The 15,484-nt window shown below is 43.2% G+C and overlaps 1 protein-coding gene across 1 annotated transcript in view; it reads right to left on the bottom strand.

Moving 5' to 3' along the window:
- Positions 1 to 15,484, bottom strand: part of CIT (citron rho-interacting serine/threonine kinase) — a 137,823-nt gene that overhangs the window by 47,095 nt on the left and 75,244 nt on the right. Inside the window, 5 exon segments of the mRNA XM_085859015.1 lie at positions 561 to 707; positions 1,114 to 1,167; positions 6,589 to 6,642; positions 9,264 to 9,434; positions 12,367 to 12,486. Coding sequence (XP_085715141.1) covers positions 561 to 707; positions 1,114 to 1,167; positions 6,589 to 6,642; positions 9,264 to 9,434; positions 12,367 to 12,486 — 546 coding nt within the window.

Below are 15,484 nucleotides of genomic sequence, written 5' to 3' on the forward strand. Positions count from 1 at the left end.
TATCCACCAAGTTTTGTCATAACTCATCCACAACCTTTTGAAATAGCATGCTATATATAATTTTTGGCCCCATCTCTCAATGGTGAAGAATCACTTTTAAAAGTTCTATTATCCAGTTACGTATCCAGATCTTCAGCAAAATCGAATCAATTCGGCCTTGTCACACATTGAAACACAGCCAACATGTCCACCAAGTTTCGTCTCAATCCATCCACAACTTTTTGAGATATCGTGCTACATGTCGTTTTTGGCCCAATCTCTCAATAGTGAAGAACCACAAAAAAATGGTAGTATCCGGATCCGGATCTTCACCAAAATCTAATAATTTTGACCTTGCCACAAACCCAAACTGTCCACTAAATTTCGTCAGAATCCGTCCACAATTTTTGAGATAACCTGCTCATAGACAAACAGAGAAACACAGACAGACAGACAGGCAGAGGTGAAAACAACCTCCCTCCACCTTCAGTAGCAGAGGTAACAACTCACTGGTTAAATTATCATCCATCCATCTTTCATTAGGATCAGATTCATCTTTTGAAAAAGTGGACAACACAAACCTCTTTGTCCTCAAGACGCCTGCGAAGCAGTATCACTTGACAGCTTCCCTGTTGGTCCCGAACATTTTGCATTTGTCTCTCCAACTGTTCCTTCGAGTGCCGTACGTTCTCGAGAAGTTCTGTTGCCTCTTCACTCGCACGCACAGCCTACAAACACATCATCATTCCACGTGGATTGAACCAGTGTCATCTGCTCAAGGGTGCAAACATCTAAAATCCTGCATAAACATTGGCCTGCACTAGATGCTTCCATGAGAAAAAAATTAATTGCATACTAACACAGGCAGAAAAAGGGGTGCATGAAATAAAATAAAATAAATACATCAATAGGCAAGAGACAATGGAGATGATATTGGAAAAAATGTCAGACAATGCCGACATTCAAAGTGTCCTCAAACATATGACCACATGACTTTCTTTTTAGATTTCAAATTTCCCGACGCCTTTAATCCATAAAAACTAAACATGATTTAAAAAAAAAAACGTTAGTTGCTGAAGAGATGCCAGAATTTGGCTGGGGTTTGGGGGTTGAGTGTAAAATAAATGCAATTACCTTGCTGAGTTTTTCTTGCATCTCCACAATCTTTGTTTGGCTATCAGCTTTAACCTAGAGGGAGAGAGGGAGAGAGGGAGAGAGGGAGAGAGGGAGAGAGGGAGAGAGGGAGAGAGGGAGAGAGGGAGAGAGGGAGAGAGGGAGAGAGGGAGAGAGGGAGAGAGGGAGAGAGGGAGAGAGGGAGAGAGGGAGAGAGGGAGAGAGGGAGAGAGGGAGAGAGGGAGAGAGAGAGAGAGAGAGAGAGAGAGAGAGAGAGAGAATTATAATGTAAAAACATACTTGTCTTTCAAAACATAGCAATAATGTTCAAACAAAGTATTAGGAACAAATCATTCATCTTTACACAAACGAAGGCTTCTGAACAGGCAAGGAGTACCAGCAATAATTTAGAAATCCCAACACACAGAGAGCTTGTGAGTGAGCCCAATAACAATGAACAGATGAGAGCATGGCGAATACAGTATACAATTTTCTATTGATTTCACAGTACAAGGATCGGGACAGTTGATGGTTTATATCTTTTGATTCGGGTTTTTGGAATACGTTGTTGATGTGGGTTTCTACGATCAAGATCAGTGATGTGTTGGTGATTGTAAGGGAGTATGTTTTAATGACGACTAGACGCTATGATGGACTTTCCAAAGCGAGTTGGAATTGTGATTCTTCTTTCTGCTTGTGAGGGGATCAGAGAAGAGACACAGAGAAGATCAGCATCAAGGGATGTCTCAGGAAATGTGATAAAGTGATAAAGAAAGCTGCCTTTCAACAGCTCTTCGCTGTACCCGCTCAATGCTTTGTGACTGCTTCGCGGTCAGGCTCAAGCTCCACACAAGAGCAGCGGACTCAAACAGAGGTCGAATGTACATGGTGAATATCAGAATCAGGTCTGCAATGGGGACACCATTTCTCTTCAGCAAGCACAGGATGTAGAGATGATGCGAGGCTCACGATATCATTCGTTGAACTTGCAAAGCCCATTTTAGGTCCGACTGAAGAGTAACTCAAGGAGACAAATCAAAGATACTCTCTCAAGTGCCGTGCCATCAATACACAACACAGGAGGAGAGGGGGGTCAGTACCGTATTTTCCAGTGTATAAACCACGGCCGTGTATTAACGGCACCCGTTTTTCATCCTCAACAACAACAAAAAAAAAACCTTTTCCGGTGTATCAACCGCACCCATTATTTTTACCCTCAAAATTAATTAATATATTGATCATTGTACACCGCTCCTTCCCAATTCCATATCCAGGCGATGCATGACGCCATCGCCGCGTGCCGAAGGAAGGGAGTACTCAGTTTTCACTCAATTTGTTTCATTGTTTGTTTGTCCGGGTGATATCTCAGCCATCCTTTGAGCTTGGAAGCTGAAATTTGGGGACAAAAGTGAAGATATGCTTTGGCAAAAATGTTATTTTATATTTTTTGATTACTATCAATTAATTAATTTCTTAATTATTATCGATTTATTAATTACTTGTTAAATTTATTTCTCATCCTGGCAATATCTCAGGCATATTTTGAGCTAGGAAGCCGATACTTGGACATGGCAGTGACGAAGTGATTTGGCTATAAAGGGTATTTTTGATTTATTGGTGAATTAATTAATCGATGAATTATTATTTTCAAAAAGTTACAGATTCGGATGAAACAGTGGTGGTTTAGGTATGCTATTCGGCAATTGATTGAGAAATTAATTATTTTATGATTATTATTTACTTACTTTAATTATGCAATTAATCAACCAATTATTGCACAACGCTACCTCCCAATTCCACCTCCATGTGCTGCATGCAGGTGGCATCGCCAGGCACCAAAGGCACCCCCTGGCAATGTCGCGCACTGGAGGATTTGTTATTATTTATTTGGCATGGGGGCAGTGTACTTTGAATGGACTGCGACTTGTTTTATTTTCTGATTCAGATCTAAATACATTTGTACATTAACTTTGTACAGAACAAAATGACAGAGGTATCAGCATGCTTACTCCCATGTAACAGTCTTATGCTCATTTTCAAGAAGTTGGAGGAGAGATAAACAGGATGTTTTTATTTTTCTTTTTTTTTTTAACATGATAAAGAGGATATTATTTGTTACTAGATAAAAGGAAGAAAAGGGATTCATACCAGTATCACACATATTTATTGTGGTTTTGTGGCCCTGAAAAGGGCAACTTGGGTTTGATGAAGCTTTACAGCTAAACCCGAGGAAATCCTCGTCAATGCTTTCCTTGTTGAAGACGGCATGTAACTCCTTGTCCGAATCAGGGTAGAGCAAGTCCTCGTCGCTGCCACCGTCATTTGCAACATCTTCCTCCTAAATGATGTCGTTCTCTGTGCCGTCCATGTTGTTGGAGATGCAGCATTTCAGAAATGCTCGCTTGATGTCCGACGGTATCTGCTCCCACAACTTGAGAATCCAGCCGCAGATCAGCGGAAGGTCGACCTTTCTCATCCGCCCACTCTTGGTGTCGGTCTTCTCCTCACTCATTATCCAGTTGGACCAGCAGCGACGTAGCCGGTCCTTCAACAGCTTGTTGATGGACCGGTGTTGGTCCGACGGAGCAGCGCTTTGGTGTTGGCGGTCTTGTGACAACTGAACGCATCCAGGACGAGCATGCTCTGTCATTGGGAGAGACCGCCATCCAGCCGACTACTCCAGACCATGCACACCCAATCCTGGACCAGTCCCTCGTCTATCCCCCCCTTCTGCTGCGCACGAACAATGACGCTGGCTGGAAACTTGTCTTTGGGCAGTGTCTTCCTCTTCTTCACAACATACGCAGGAAGCTTGCCACCGTCTGCGATGCAGGTGAGCAGAACGGTGAATCGGCTATTCTCATAACCAGTAGTGTTGATCGTCACATTGCGTGCAAGTGGGATAAAAAAGGGGTGGAGCTGAGCGTGAGTTACGAGAGGTTCAGTGCACGGCTTAAGGTGAAGGACACTCTCGCTGATTTTTTTCTTGTTTGCTATATTTGGAGCGTTTTTTTTTTTTTAAGACAATGTCAAGGCTCGTATAAGAGCTAACACACAGAATGTATAACAAGGGGAGCAGGAGACAAGAGGGACAGGAGATAGAGGAAAGCGTAAAACAGTGGGGAATCGACACATGAGGAGATCTGTGGAAGGGAGAGGGATTGGGGGGGTACATGGGGTAAACAAGATGGACATGACAGGGACTTTCAAGAAGAAAGCAGAGAATATGAAGGAGGGGGGTTTGGGGGTGCATTAACGGGGGTAGAAAAGATCATGTTTTTGGATGGGGGAAGATAAGAGATGGTGGTGAACAGCTGTTTTGAAGACCTGGAGGGAAGAGTGGGATTGAAGAGTGTGTGGGAGTTTGTTCCAAAGGTGGGGAAAAAGAGGAATGAAAGAATGAAGGTGAGCAGTGATTCTGTTATTACACACTTGATCTCCAGGTGTCCTCGCCAAAGACTAGCTATTGTGAATAATTCTTGTTTTGATGTGAGACCAAGTGTTCTTCTTCTTCTTCTTTCGTGTTTACTGGCGTTTTCAGAGCCGCGAGGCTCTATGTATGCCACACACCTAAAAAACATTTCCGTATGTTTCCGAGCGTGGCTTTATTTAATTTCCATACACGGTTAATAAAAGGCTGTACAAGCTCTTAACCTGAACAGATTTTCATTATTTAAATGGCGGAGTTGAGCTTAACAGCAGTTTTGTTACAAAAGTGTTAATTTGGAATATAATTGAAATTCAGCATTGATCGTTTTTAAGACTGATTTTTTTCTATACCCGTGTATTAACCACACCCCAAGTTTTACCTTTTTTGCTGATAAAAAAGTGCAGTTTATACATGGAAAATATGGTACGCAGAAAGCTAACTTGCAGAACTTTACATTTCTGAGTCTTTAGCTGCATAAAATTGTCATGACTCCAAGTAGAAAGAACATCCAAGTGTGTCTGCAGAGCAAATTCTTGTGTTTTGGCGGCAATCTCCATGAGCGTAAGGTCATCCACATATTTTCACCTGCTATCACAACAAAGCACAGTGTCAATGACCATTATCAAAGACATAATGGGCCCAAGCTTAGTCCCCTGAGGGACACCTCACGCCAAGATCTGGGATGATGACGTAGCACCGTTGGAGCGCAGTCTGCGAGCAATCAGAAATAAAGCTGGATATGGTGGGGATGATCGCTGGGTCGATAGCAGTTCGAAAGGTGATTCAACTTGACGTCATATGGTCGATCGAATCAGAGGCCGTTTTAAAGTCAATGGTACAGATGGCATAGTGGACCGGCTTGTCAAGACCTCGGTAAATAACATCCAGAAGATGGACAAAGTAATGGTTGACAGAGCTGCCTTTCATATTGCCAAATTGACGCAGATCTATCAGGTGCTCGATATTGGCATTTACCCATTCCGCCAAAAAGCCTTCAAACAAGCGAGCTACGATGGGCATAATCGAGATCGGGCAAAGTTGGCTGAAATCAGTAACAGGTGCAGATTTTGGTACTGGGCACACTGATGCAATTCCCCAGCAATTCTGAAACGAAGACAGTTATTAAAAAGTCTGGCTAGGGGGTCTGAAATGTCATTGGCAAACTCTTTCAGGAGCCATACGGGAACGTGGGTTGGATGACCAGCCTTGGATGCATTCAACCTGCGAAGGCGATTGTAGACCTCTTGACGCTCAATAGTAGGGGGAGGACCGGCCAGCAAGTATGCAGGAAAGACAAGGCCATGCCCCTCCCCTGGGGGGCGTGGGGGGGAACTCCAAAAAAAACACGAAAAAAAAAATCATATTTTGATCTGGTGCTGATAAATTGGTGTGGTGTTGATGTGGTGCAGGCATGATGTTGCTGAATGGCCTCCACCTGTGTTGAATTTCCTTGTTTCCTTGTGTATCCCATAAGCTCCCAGGAACTATGTTCCAGGTGAGCTAACAACAACAAAAAACAACAGCATTAAAATAAAGCTAGGGATGTGCACCTTGGCCTCACAGCCAAAGTACATAGTCCAACGAAGCTTGTCAAACGAGCAAACGCATGTACTTCAGCCCGAAGGACGAATCACATGGACAAACAAACACATACATCATAACCCAAGGGGCCAAAATGCATGGTCAAACAATAACGGGAAAACAATTGGCAGACAGAGTGGATTCCCTTCAAGAGTTGAACTGGCAAGTCATCCCATAAGGAATTATCTCCAATAGCACCTCTTCAATGAAATGGTGATCATGAACACTGACAAGGGCCCTGACATACAGGGAAAAGCGCATTTGAGGTTGGTGAACTCGAGGAAATATTTGGTGTGACAGATAGGTCTTTGGTATTGATTCAATTATGCAATGCTATGTGGATATTTTAAAGTAAACATGCACACCTTTATTATCATGAGGTGAATACGTCGACATACCATTCAGTATTGTGTAGTCTTTTTGTATCATGTAGCACTAAATTAGTGAGAAGGAAGTTTGTGTTTGACTACGCACGCATTGTTTACCTTTCCAAGCTGAACTTGCAAATGGGAAACCTCATTCTTGGTGTGTTCTCTTGCCTGCATTCAAACAAAAAGGCTACATTAGAAACTTTAAGACTTGAAAAATCTAATATTTTCCAATTGATATCGTCTAAACCCCATTTTGACAATACAAACCAAGAGGAGGCTGGTGAAAGCTCTGGTATTTCCAGTTGAAATGTAAGGATGAGAGTCGTGACAGTGTAAAAAAACAGGAAGGAAGGAAGAAGATTGACAGGAGGTGGTAGAGACTAATGTTGAAAATTCCATGGATTACAAGAACAAACAAATCAGTGCTTTGTTGAAAATAGACCACCATGTACATTAGAAGCACTGATGCTAAAACAGAAACTGTCATACTATGGACACATCATGCGTGTAGAAAATGAAAGTGTGAAGACGACAACCATGCTGAGTATGGTAAAGGGGAGGAAGAAGGGGAGGAAGAAGGGGAGGAAGAAGGGGAGGAAGAAGGGGAGGAAGAAGGGGAGGAAGAAGGGGAGGAAGAAGGGGAGGAAGAAGGGGAGGAAGAAGGGGAGGAAGAAGGGGAGGAAGAAGGGGAGGAAGAAGGGGAGGAAGAAGGGGAGGAAGAAAGGGAGGAAGAAAGGGAGGAAGAAAGGGAGGAAGAAAGGGAGGAAGAAAGGGAGGAAGAAAGGGAGGAAGAAAGGGAGGAAGAAAGGGAGGAAGAAAGGGAGGAAGAAAGGGAGGAAGAAAGGGAGGAAGAAAGGGAGGAAGAAAGGGAGGAAGAAAGGGAGGAAGAAAGGGAGGAAGAAAGGGAGGAAGAAAGGGAGGAAGAAAGGGAGGAAGAAAGGGAGGAAGAAAGGGAGGAAGAAAGGGAGGAAGAAAGGGAGGAAGAAAGGGAGGAAGAAAGGGAGGAAGAAAGGGAGGAAGAAAGGGAGGAAGAAAGGGAGGAAGAAAGGGAGGAAGAAAGGGAGGAAGAAAGGGAGGAAGAAAGGGAGGAAGAAAGGGAGGAAGAAAGGGAGGAAGAAAGGGAGGAAGAAAGGGAGGAAGAAAGGGAGGAAGAAGAAGAAGAAGCAAATCGTGCATGTACAGGATGGATGGGGGTAAAGGCTGCTCATAAGCGTCTCTGCCAGAGCTTTGGGAAGCAGTGCAGGATTGGGATTTTGGAGAAATCTGATCATGAATGTCACCAGAAGTCAGCCACAGCTTGACGGAACAAGATAACTAAATGAATCCCATTTGGTTGGGCACAACCAATTTCAAATAAAACTAGAAAGCATCTGAAAATGCAAAGCATGTCCACATCTACTTTGTATTCAGACTTCTTCTTCTTCTTCGATTTGACGATTTTATGCAACCTTGACCTTTTGATCAAATCAACAATCGGCTTCTATCTTTTGATTTTGATCTATCTTTTGATCTTAAAATTTCAGGTCAATTGGATGAAAATTGATGATTTTATACGACGCTGACCTTTGACTTTTTGAGCACATTTTAAATTTGTCTTCTCCATATTCTCATAATAAAGTTTTGTTGACAATTTGATGACAAAAGCTCAAATGGTAAAAAAGTTATGACACGGACAGACACAGAAATACAGAAGTGATAGCAAAACCCTGTCTCCCGCTTAGCGGATGTCGATGGCAAATTAGAGCGAAGTTGATAGCGCACAATCTCAAATCAACATACTTCCCACCTAAAGCAAGGTTGAAAGATGGGAAAAAGTTCCACCAGGAATGACCCAATATCAAATTCTGAGGTTAAAAAAAAAAAAATGTTTTGACCCCAGTGACCATAAGTCCCCACCCACTTGAGGCATGAACCAGAGGTCAAATCCCCAAAAAACAGTTAAGTATTACATGCGTCCCGCAATGCTGATTGCATATACAAATTTTCATTAAAAATGTTTTGGAATGTGCCCATAATTGATTAAATATGCCCAATGTTTAAAAAAATGAAAGAAAAAAAAATGTTTGAAAAATGTGCCCAAAATGGAATTTGACCTTTTGACCGAACCCCAGGGGCGGGGCCAAAATTATACTGCTATGCGCATCTTCTTGTCATGTAGTGATCATACCTACCAAGTTTGGTGAATTTCTGGACAACCATTTAGGAGGGTATAGCGTGACGGACGGACAGGCAGAGACAGACAGACGGAGCCGATTACAAACTAGAAAGCATCTCAATAGGCAAACCCTGTCACAATCGGCTTTGTAATGCAACTAAACTTGAAGTAAGCAATAGTCAAAATTTATTAATTAGTGTTCTCCATATTCTTTCTCATAAAAGTTTGTTGAAAATTTGACGGCAAAACTCAAATGGGAAAAAATTATGGCCTGGACAGATGCACTGAAGCTCAATCTATACTAATAAATGTCAGTGTGTGTGTGTGTGTGTGTGTGTGTGTGTGTGTGTGTGTGTGTGTGTGTGTGTGTGTGTGTGTGTGTGTCAGTGTGTGTGTGTGTCAGTGTGCGCCTCCTCCATAACTCTAAAACCATGAAACCGAGTGGCCTCAAACTTTGCATGCATACAAAGGGAACTCCAAGGGAGTGCATGAGTGAAAATTGCATGTTTGGGTTCATTAATCCCTTAAAAAGCACATTTTTGAGTGAAGAGCACCTGGTGAAAACCAGTACTCAAAAAATTCCAAGTGAAAACCCCCAAAAAAAGACATCAACAAAAAAAAATAACAGCGAGACCTTGGCGAGCTTCTCCTGGCAGTCAGCGAGTCGGCGTCGGGCATCATCCAAAGCTGCATGCGCCTTGCGCAAGTCATTCTCAGCTTGGTCGGCCCGGCGCAATGCAGAGCAGAGGTCATCTTCGAGGCAGTGAACCGAGCTCCGCAATTCTTCCAACTGCGCCTGGAACTCCTTTGATTGAAACAGCATACTGGATAAGAGAACATTCACAGTAGATTCTTCTTCTAAAAAAAACAATTATGGTTCTCATGAGCAGATACGTTTAATGAGCTGCAGATAATCATCCACAATTCTCTATCTTGTGATTTTTCCCTCAAAATCCCCCACTCCCCAACAAAATCTAAAAATTTGCCCCTCGACCTAATGGCATGCAATAATGACTTGCAATACAGGAACTTGGACATATGAAGAGGCCATTTTGCCCATTATACTGTATGCCTGTGGGTTATAAAACTCTCATTAATTTAATCTATCCATTTATTTAACATCTATGACAGTAACCCAATCTTTCATATTAATTATTATGAAATTATATGTACAAGCATTTCTTATATGCTCAATTGCAGCTACAACTGTCAAAGTGGACATCTCTCTGGCTGTTATCAGAGAACCACCTCACCGCCGTCGAGTCTGGCATTTCACTCAAGCCGACTGGCAGGGTCTCCGAGCAGCCATCAAACTTACAGACTGGTCTCCTATCACTACTTTCTCAAACATCAACTCATCCTGGGAATTCTTTCAAAGAAAGTTGCTCTCCCTCATGCACAGATTTATCCCCTCTCGTGTTCAGTTGTCCTACCCTTCCTCTTGCCCTTGGTTTACTGAAGCTTGTGGTGAGGCAGTTGTCCTGAAACAACTTGCCTTTGCCTCATGGAAAGCAAACCCAACTGAGGGCAATCTCAGTTCCTTCCACAAAGCTCGGAACAAGTGTGTATCTACCCTCAGGAGAGCCAGAAAACAACATCTTTCTCATCTCAAGTCTGAACTCTCAAACCTCTCTCCCTCCTCAAAATCCTGGTGGCATTTAATCAAATCTGTTTCTGGTGTATGTTCCCCCTCCATCCCCTCCCTTACCTCAAATGGCCGCACTGCTGATACCACACGTGATAAAGCTGAATGTCTAAACTCGGTGTTTGCTGCTAAATCTTGTGTCCTAAACCCATCACTTTCTCTACCCACTTTACCCAGTCGCACCCAACTGTCCCTGGACTCTGTATCCTTTTCTCCTGACAAGGTGGAGAGCTTGCTTTCAAACCTCGAGTCTGATTCTGCAACCGGTCCAGATGGCATCAGCCCACGTGTCCTCAAAGCCTGCTCTTCTGCTCTTGCTCACCCTCTCTCTGTTCTATTCACCCTCTCATTTGCCCAAGGTCATCTGCCATCTGCTTGGAAATCTGCTAACATCACTGCCCTGCATAAAAAAGGTGCAAAAACAGATCCCTGTAACTACAGACCAATCAGCCTTCTCCCAATCATCAGCAAGGTTATGGAATCCATCATCGCTTCAGACATGAAATCCTTCCTCTTCTCCAATGGCTTGATTTCCAATCATCAATTTGGTTTCAGACCAGGTCACTCTACCCTGGATATGCTGCTTCTGCTCTCCCATCAATGGATGGAGGTCCTCAATGCCAGACAGGAAATCCGAGCCGTATCCCTGGACATATCACATGCTTTTGACAGTCTGGCACCCTGCACTACTCACCAAACTCTCTTCCCATGGTTTTCAAGGCCATCTCCACTCATGGCTCGCAGACTTCCTCTCCCGTTGCAGTCACCGTGTGGCCCTAAATGGAGTTCTTTCATCCCCTCTTCCTGTGCAGGCTGGAGTTCCTCAAGGTAGCGTTCTGGGCCCTGTTCTTTTTCTGGTTTTCATCAATGATCTCTCCGACTCTCTGGAAAATCCTCTATTTCTCTTTGCCGATGACTCCACCCTCTGCCGTACCATCTGTCATCCCTCAGACCGGCAAGCAGCAGCTTCTTCGCTCACTGCAGATCTGGATAAAATCACAAACTGGTCCAACACGTGTAACATGTCTTTCAATCCAGACAAATCTCACACTCTCACTAAGTCTCTTCGAAAGGACCGTTTAGAAAACCCCCCCATCCACTTTCTAAAAAATCCTCTGGAAGAAGTCTTTTCTTTCAAGCTTCTGGGTCTCACTATCTGCCATGACCTTTCCTGGGAAAGTCACATTTCCAACCTCGCCTCAAAAGCCAGTCGCCGACTGGGAATCCTCCGTCGTGCAAAATCCTTCCTCGGCCCTCTTGAGCTCCTGACCACTTACAAAGCTTTTGTCTATAGCCTGATGGAGTACTGCTCTCCCCTCTGGGCTGGTACTCCTGCCTCCCACCTTTCTCGGCTTCACGCTGTCGAAACCAGGGCATTTAAGATCATCGGCATCTCCCGCAATGAAGCTGAGTCTTTGGGCCTCTCACTCAATCACCGCAGGTTGGTCGGTGGTCTTTCTGTCTTCTACCGACTCCTCTCCAGCCTTGCCACCCTGCTCTCTCTGCGATTTGTCCCCACCACATTTCCACAGGGCGCTCAAGGTCCGCCAACAACCCCCTTCTGGTAAAACTACCAAAATCACGAATCACTGCTCATCTTCACTCTTTCATTCCTCTTTTTTCCCGCCTTTGGAATAAACTTCCTCACTCTATTCTTTCCCATTCTTCCCTCCAGGCTTTCAAAACAGCTGTTCACCACCACCTCTTATCTTCCCATCCAAATCCTCGATCTTTTCTACCCCCGATAATCCACCCAAGCCCACTTCCTTCAATACCCCTGCTTTCCTTCCTGAAAGTCCCTGTAATGTCCATCTTCTCTTCGCCATGTTCCCCATCCCATTCCCATCCCTCTCCCTTCCACAGTTCACCTAATGTGTCTGTTCCCCACTGTTTTGTCCCTTCCACTCCCACCCCTCTTGTCTCATGCCCCCTTGCTGTGAGTTGTGTGTTAGCTCTCATACGAGCCTCGACAAGGTATACAAAAAAAAAAAAAAAACTGGAGTAGGCTGCAACAAAAAGAAAAGCAAATCTGTAAACACACTGCCTGCTGCAAGCTAAGAGTCATGGTGAAGAAAAAACAAAAAGACACAACCTGCTGCTGGATCGCCTGTAGCTTGGCATTCTGCTCACGGATGTCCATTAGCAGCTCCAAAGCATGATCATCATCGCGGGAAACTTCTAATCGAGCTTCTCCGAGGTTTCGCTTTAGGCTCTGCAAATGATGAAGGCATAACAATTTACAGGAAGTATGGTTCAAAGTTTGTAAAAAAAAAAAATATGTATATATATATATATATATATATATATATATATATATATATATATATATATATATATATATATATATATATATATATATATATATATATATATATAGTTATAGTTTCGCCGCCGGGATGTCGGCCGAGACACGACCGCCAGACGGAGCCGCGAGTCGGCCTGGTTCGATCGCCCGGAATGTCAGATCGCCGGCCCGGAAAAGTCCGGGTCGACGGGTCCTTGTTATTTTGGACCGAAATCCGCCAATGGGTAGACCACGTGGGGTAGGGTCGATTGCCAACTTCAATTTACCCAAATACCCACGTGGTCCAGCTACCGGGGAATTTCACCTTCGACGGAACTCGTACGGAAACGAGCTGCTTACCAAGCTCGTTCCACGAGTGATCCCAAGCGGTTTTAATCGCCGAGTTCCGTCGGCCCAATTATCCCGTTACTCCAGCAATGGCTGCTAATTTCCCACAACACGCGACACGCTCAGTCAATGGAAGAATCGACGCGACGAGATGAGAACATTCAACAAATGGGGATATTTATTTACAATAGGCAGGGGGAAATAGGGAGCATGCGAGGGAAGATTTAAACCGATTATGAGAAAGGCAAGGCAAACAATATTCAGCACGGCACTTAACAATTGCACTACTTGCCAGACTGGCGCCACAAACAGACACACGCACACCCAGACAGAATGATTGGACCCTGAGGGGCTTTATTGTGGCTCTCCAGCCGAGGAGGACAGTCCGGCTGTGAGCCAGGGGCGGCAGACTACCTGGCCGCGAACGCGCGGCTGGACGTCCCCTTCTATTGGGACTCCGGGTGGAGTCATAAAACCAGCCAGGCAGAGCCCCCAGCGACGACAAGAAAAACTCAGAAGCCAGGACGGGGTCGATGGAAAGAGCGCTCCGGAGCCAGGGCGAGGTCGATGATGGAAGAAGAGAGACGCGTGCAAACTCCGCAGACCCTGACTGATATATCCCCTCCCGTGCAACAACCGCTTCCTTCTCCCCCACTCGCCTTCCCATTGGATGGGAAAACCCGTGCGACTCCTTGGCCACCCTCCATTGGACAGGTGCGTGGTGCGCGGTGGGCGGGGCACCCCCATCCCTCTGGGTGGAGTCTCCAGCGGGGGCGTTTGTGGCTCCGCCTACCGCTTCACCTCAGACCGCGTGCTTAATGGTGACGGTGCCGAGTCGGAGGCGGAGCGCGGAAGACGCCCGCTCCTTGCCGATTGGCCAAGGAGGGACGCCATGCCTTCGCTAGACTCCGCCCACGCGCGTGCCTGCTGGCTGGCGTGCACGAAGAATGCCGCGGGCGTCATGGCATCAGGATGGACGTGAATATGGCGTTGTTGTCATTGTTGTTGTTGTGGGAGATGGGGTATTCCAATTACAAATTGCAGCGCATTCACACTTATTCACCCATTAGACCAGGGGGAGGAAGTTATCTATAAAACACATACTTAACGAGATAACTGAGCTAAAGGAACCTGAATGTTGAGTGCTATAGATTTCCAAATTCGTAACAATACATACATACATACATATATATATATATATATATATATATATATATATATATATATATATATATATATATATGTATATATATATATATGTATGTATGTATGTATGTATGTATGTATGTATGTATGTATGTATGTATGTATATACATACATACATACATACATACACACACACACACACATAGTAATCCCCTGCTATATCGCGGTTCACCTATCGCGCCCCCAGTTCATCGTGGGTTTTCCCTTGGAACCTAACTATTTTTTTCTGCGGATTCCCCTGGTATATCGCGGTAATAATATATAAAATATAAATTATTTAAGCAATAAATTATAACGCGTGGCGCTCGACTCGTCACACAACGCACAAGACAAAGTTTCGCTTGTGAACTGCGAATATTTTCTACGTTTTTTTCTCCAAGCCCTACAATGCCGCCCAAACGCCCTGCACCTTCTAAGGCTTCTGGAAAGGAACCGAACGAAGCACCAGAGGAAGGTCCTGACGCTCCAGGAGAAGGTTAAGGTGCTAAATATGCTTCGGGAAGGAAAAAGGTTTGCCACGGTTGGACGAGCACTGCCAAACCGACCAGACCAGACAAGTCGATCTCCGGCACCTCAAACCCGATCACTGCCAAACCGACCAGACCAGACGAGTCTATCTCCGGCACCTCGAACCCGATCACTGCCAAGCCGACGATCAATTTTTTTGGGAGGCATCCATTCATCGTGGATTTTCACTTATTGCGGGGGGATTTGGAACGTAACCCCCGCGATGACTGTGTTTATATATATATATACAAATAGTATATATATATATATATATATATATATATGTTTATATATATATATACAAATAGTATATATATATATATATATATATATATATATATATATATATATATATATATATATATATATATATATATATATATATATATATATATATATATATATATATATATATATATATATATATATATATATATATATATATATATATATATATATATATATATATATATATATACATATATATATATACAAATAGTATATATATATATATACAAATAGTATACATATATATATATACAAATAGTATATATATATATATACAAATAGTATATATATACAAATAGTATATATATATACAAATAGTATATATATATACAAATAGTATATATATACAAATAGTATATATATATATATACAAATAGTATATATATATATACAAATAGTATATATATATATACAAATAGTATATATATATATATATATATATACAAATAGTATATACTATACAGTGCTTATTGAAAGTGTACACCTCTTTCAAAATTTTCATCTTTTGTTGCTTTATAGCCTGTAATTAAATTGCATGAAATCTGACTTTTCCCACCTTTATTTACACATTTCACC

Source organism: Eptatretus burgeri, chromosome 16 (assembly GCF_056783735.1).
Source record: "Eptatretus burgeri isolate ZD-2024b chromosome 16, Ebu_testis_v1, whole genome shotgun sequence".
NCBI classification, from domain to species: domain Eukaryota; kingdom Metazoa; phylum Chordata; class Myxini; order Myxiniformes; family Myxinidae; genus Eptatretus; species Eptatretus burgeri.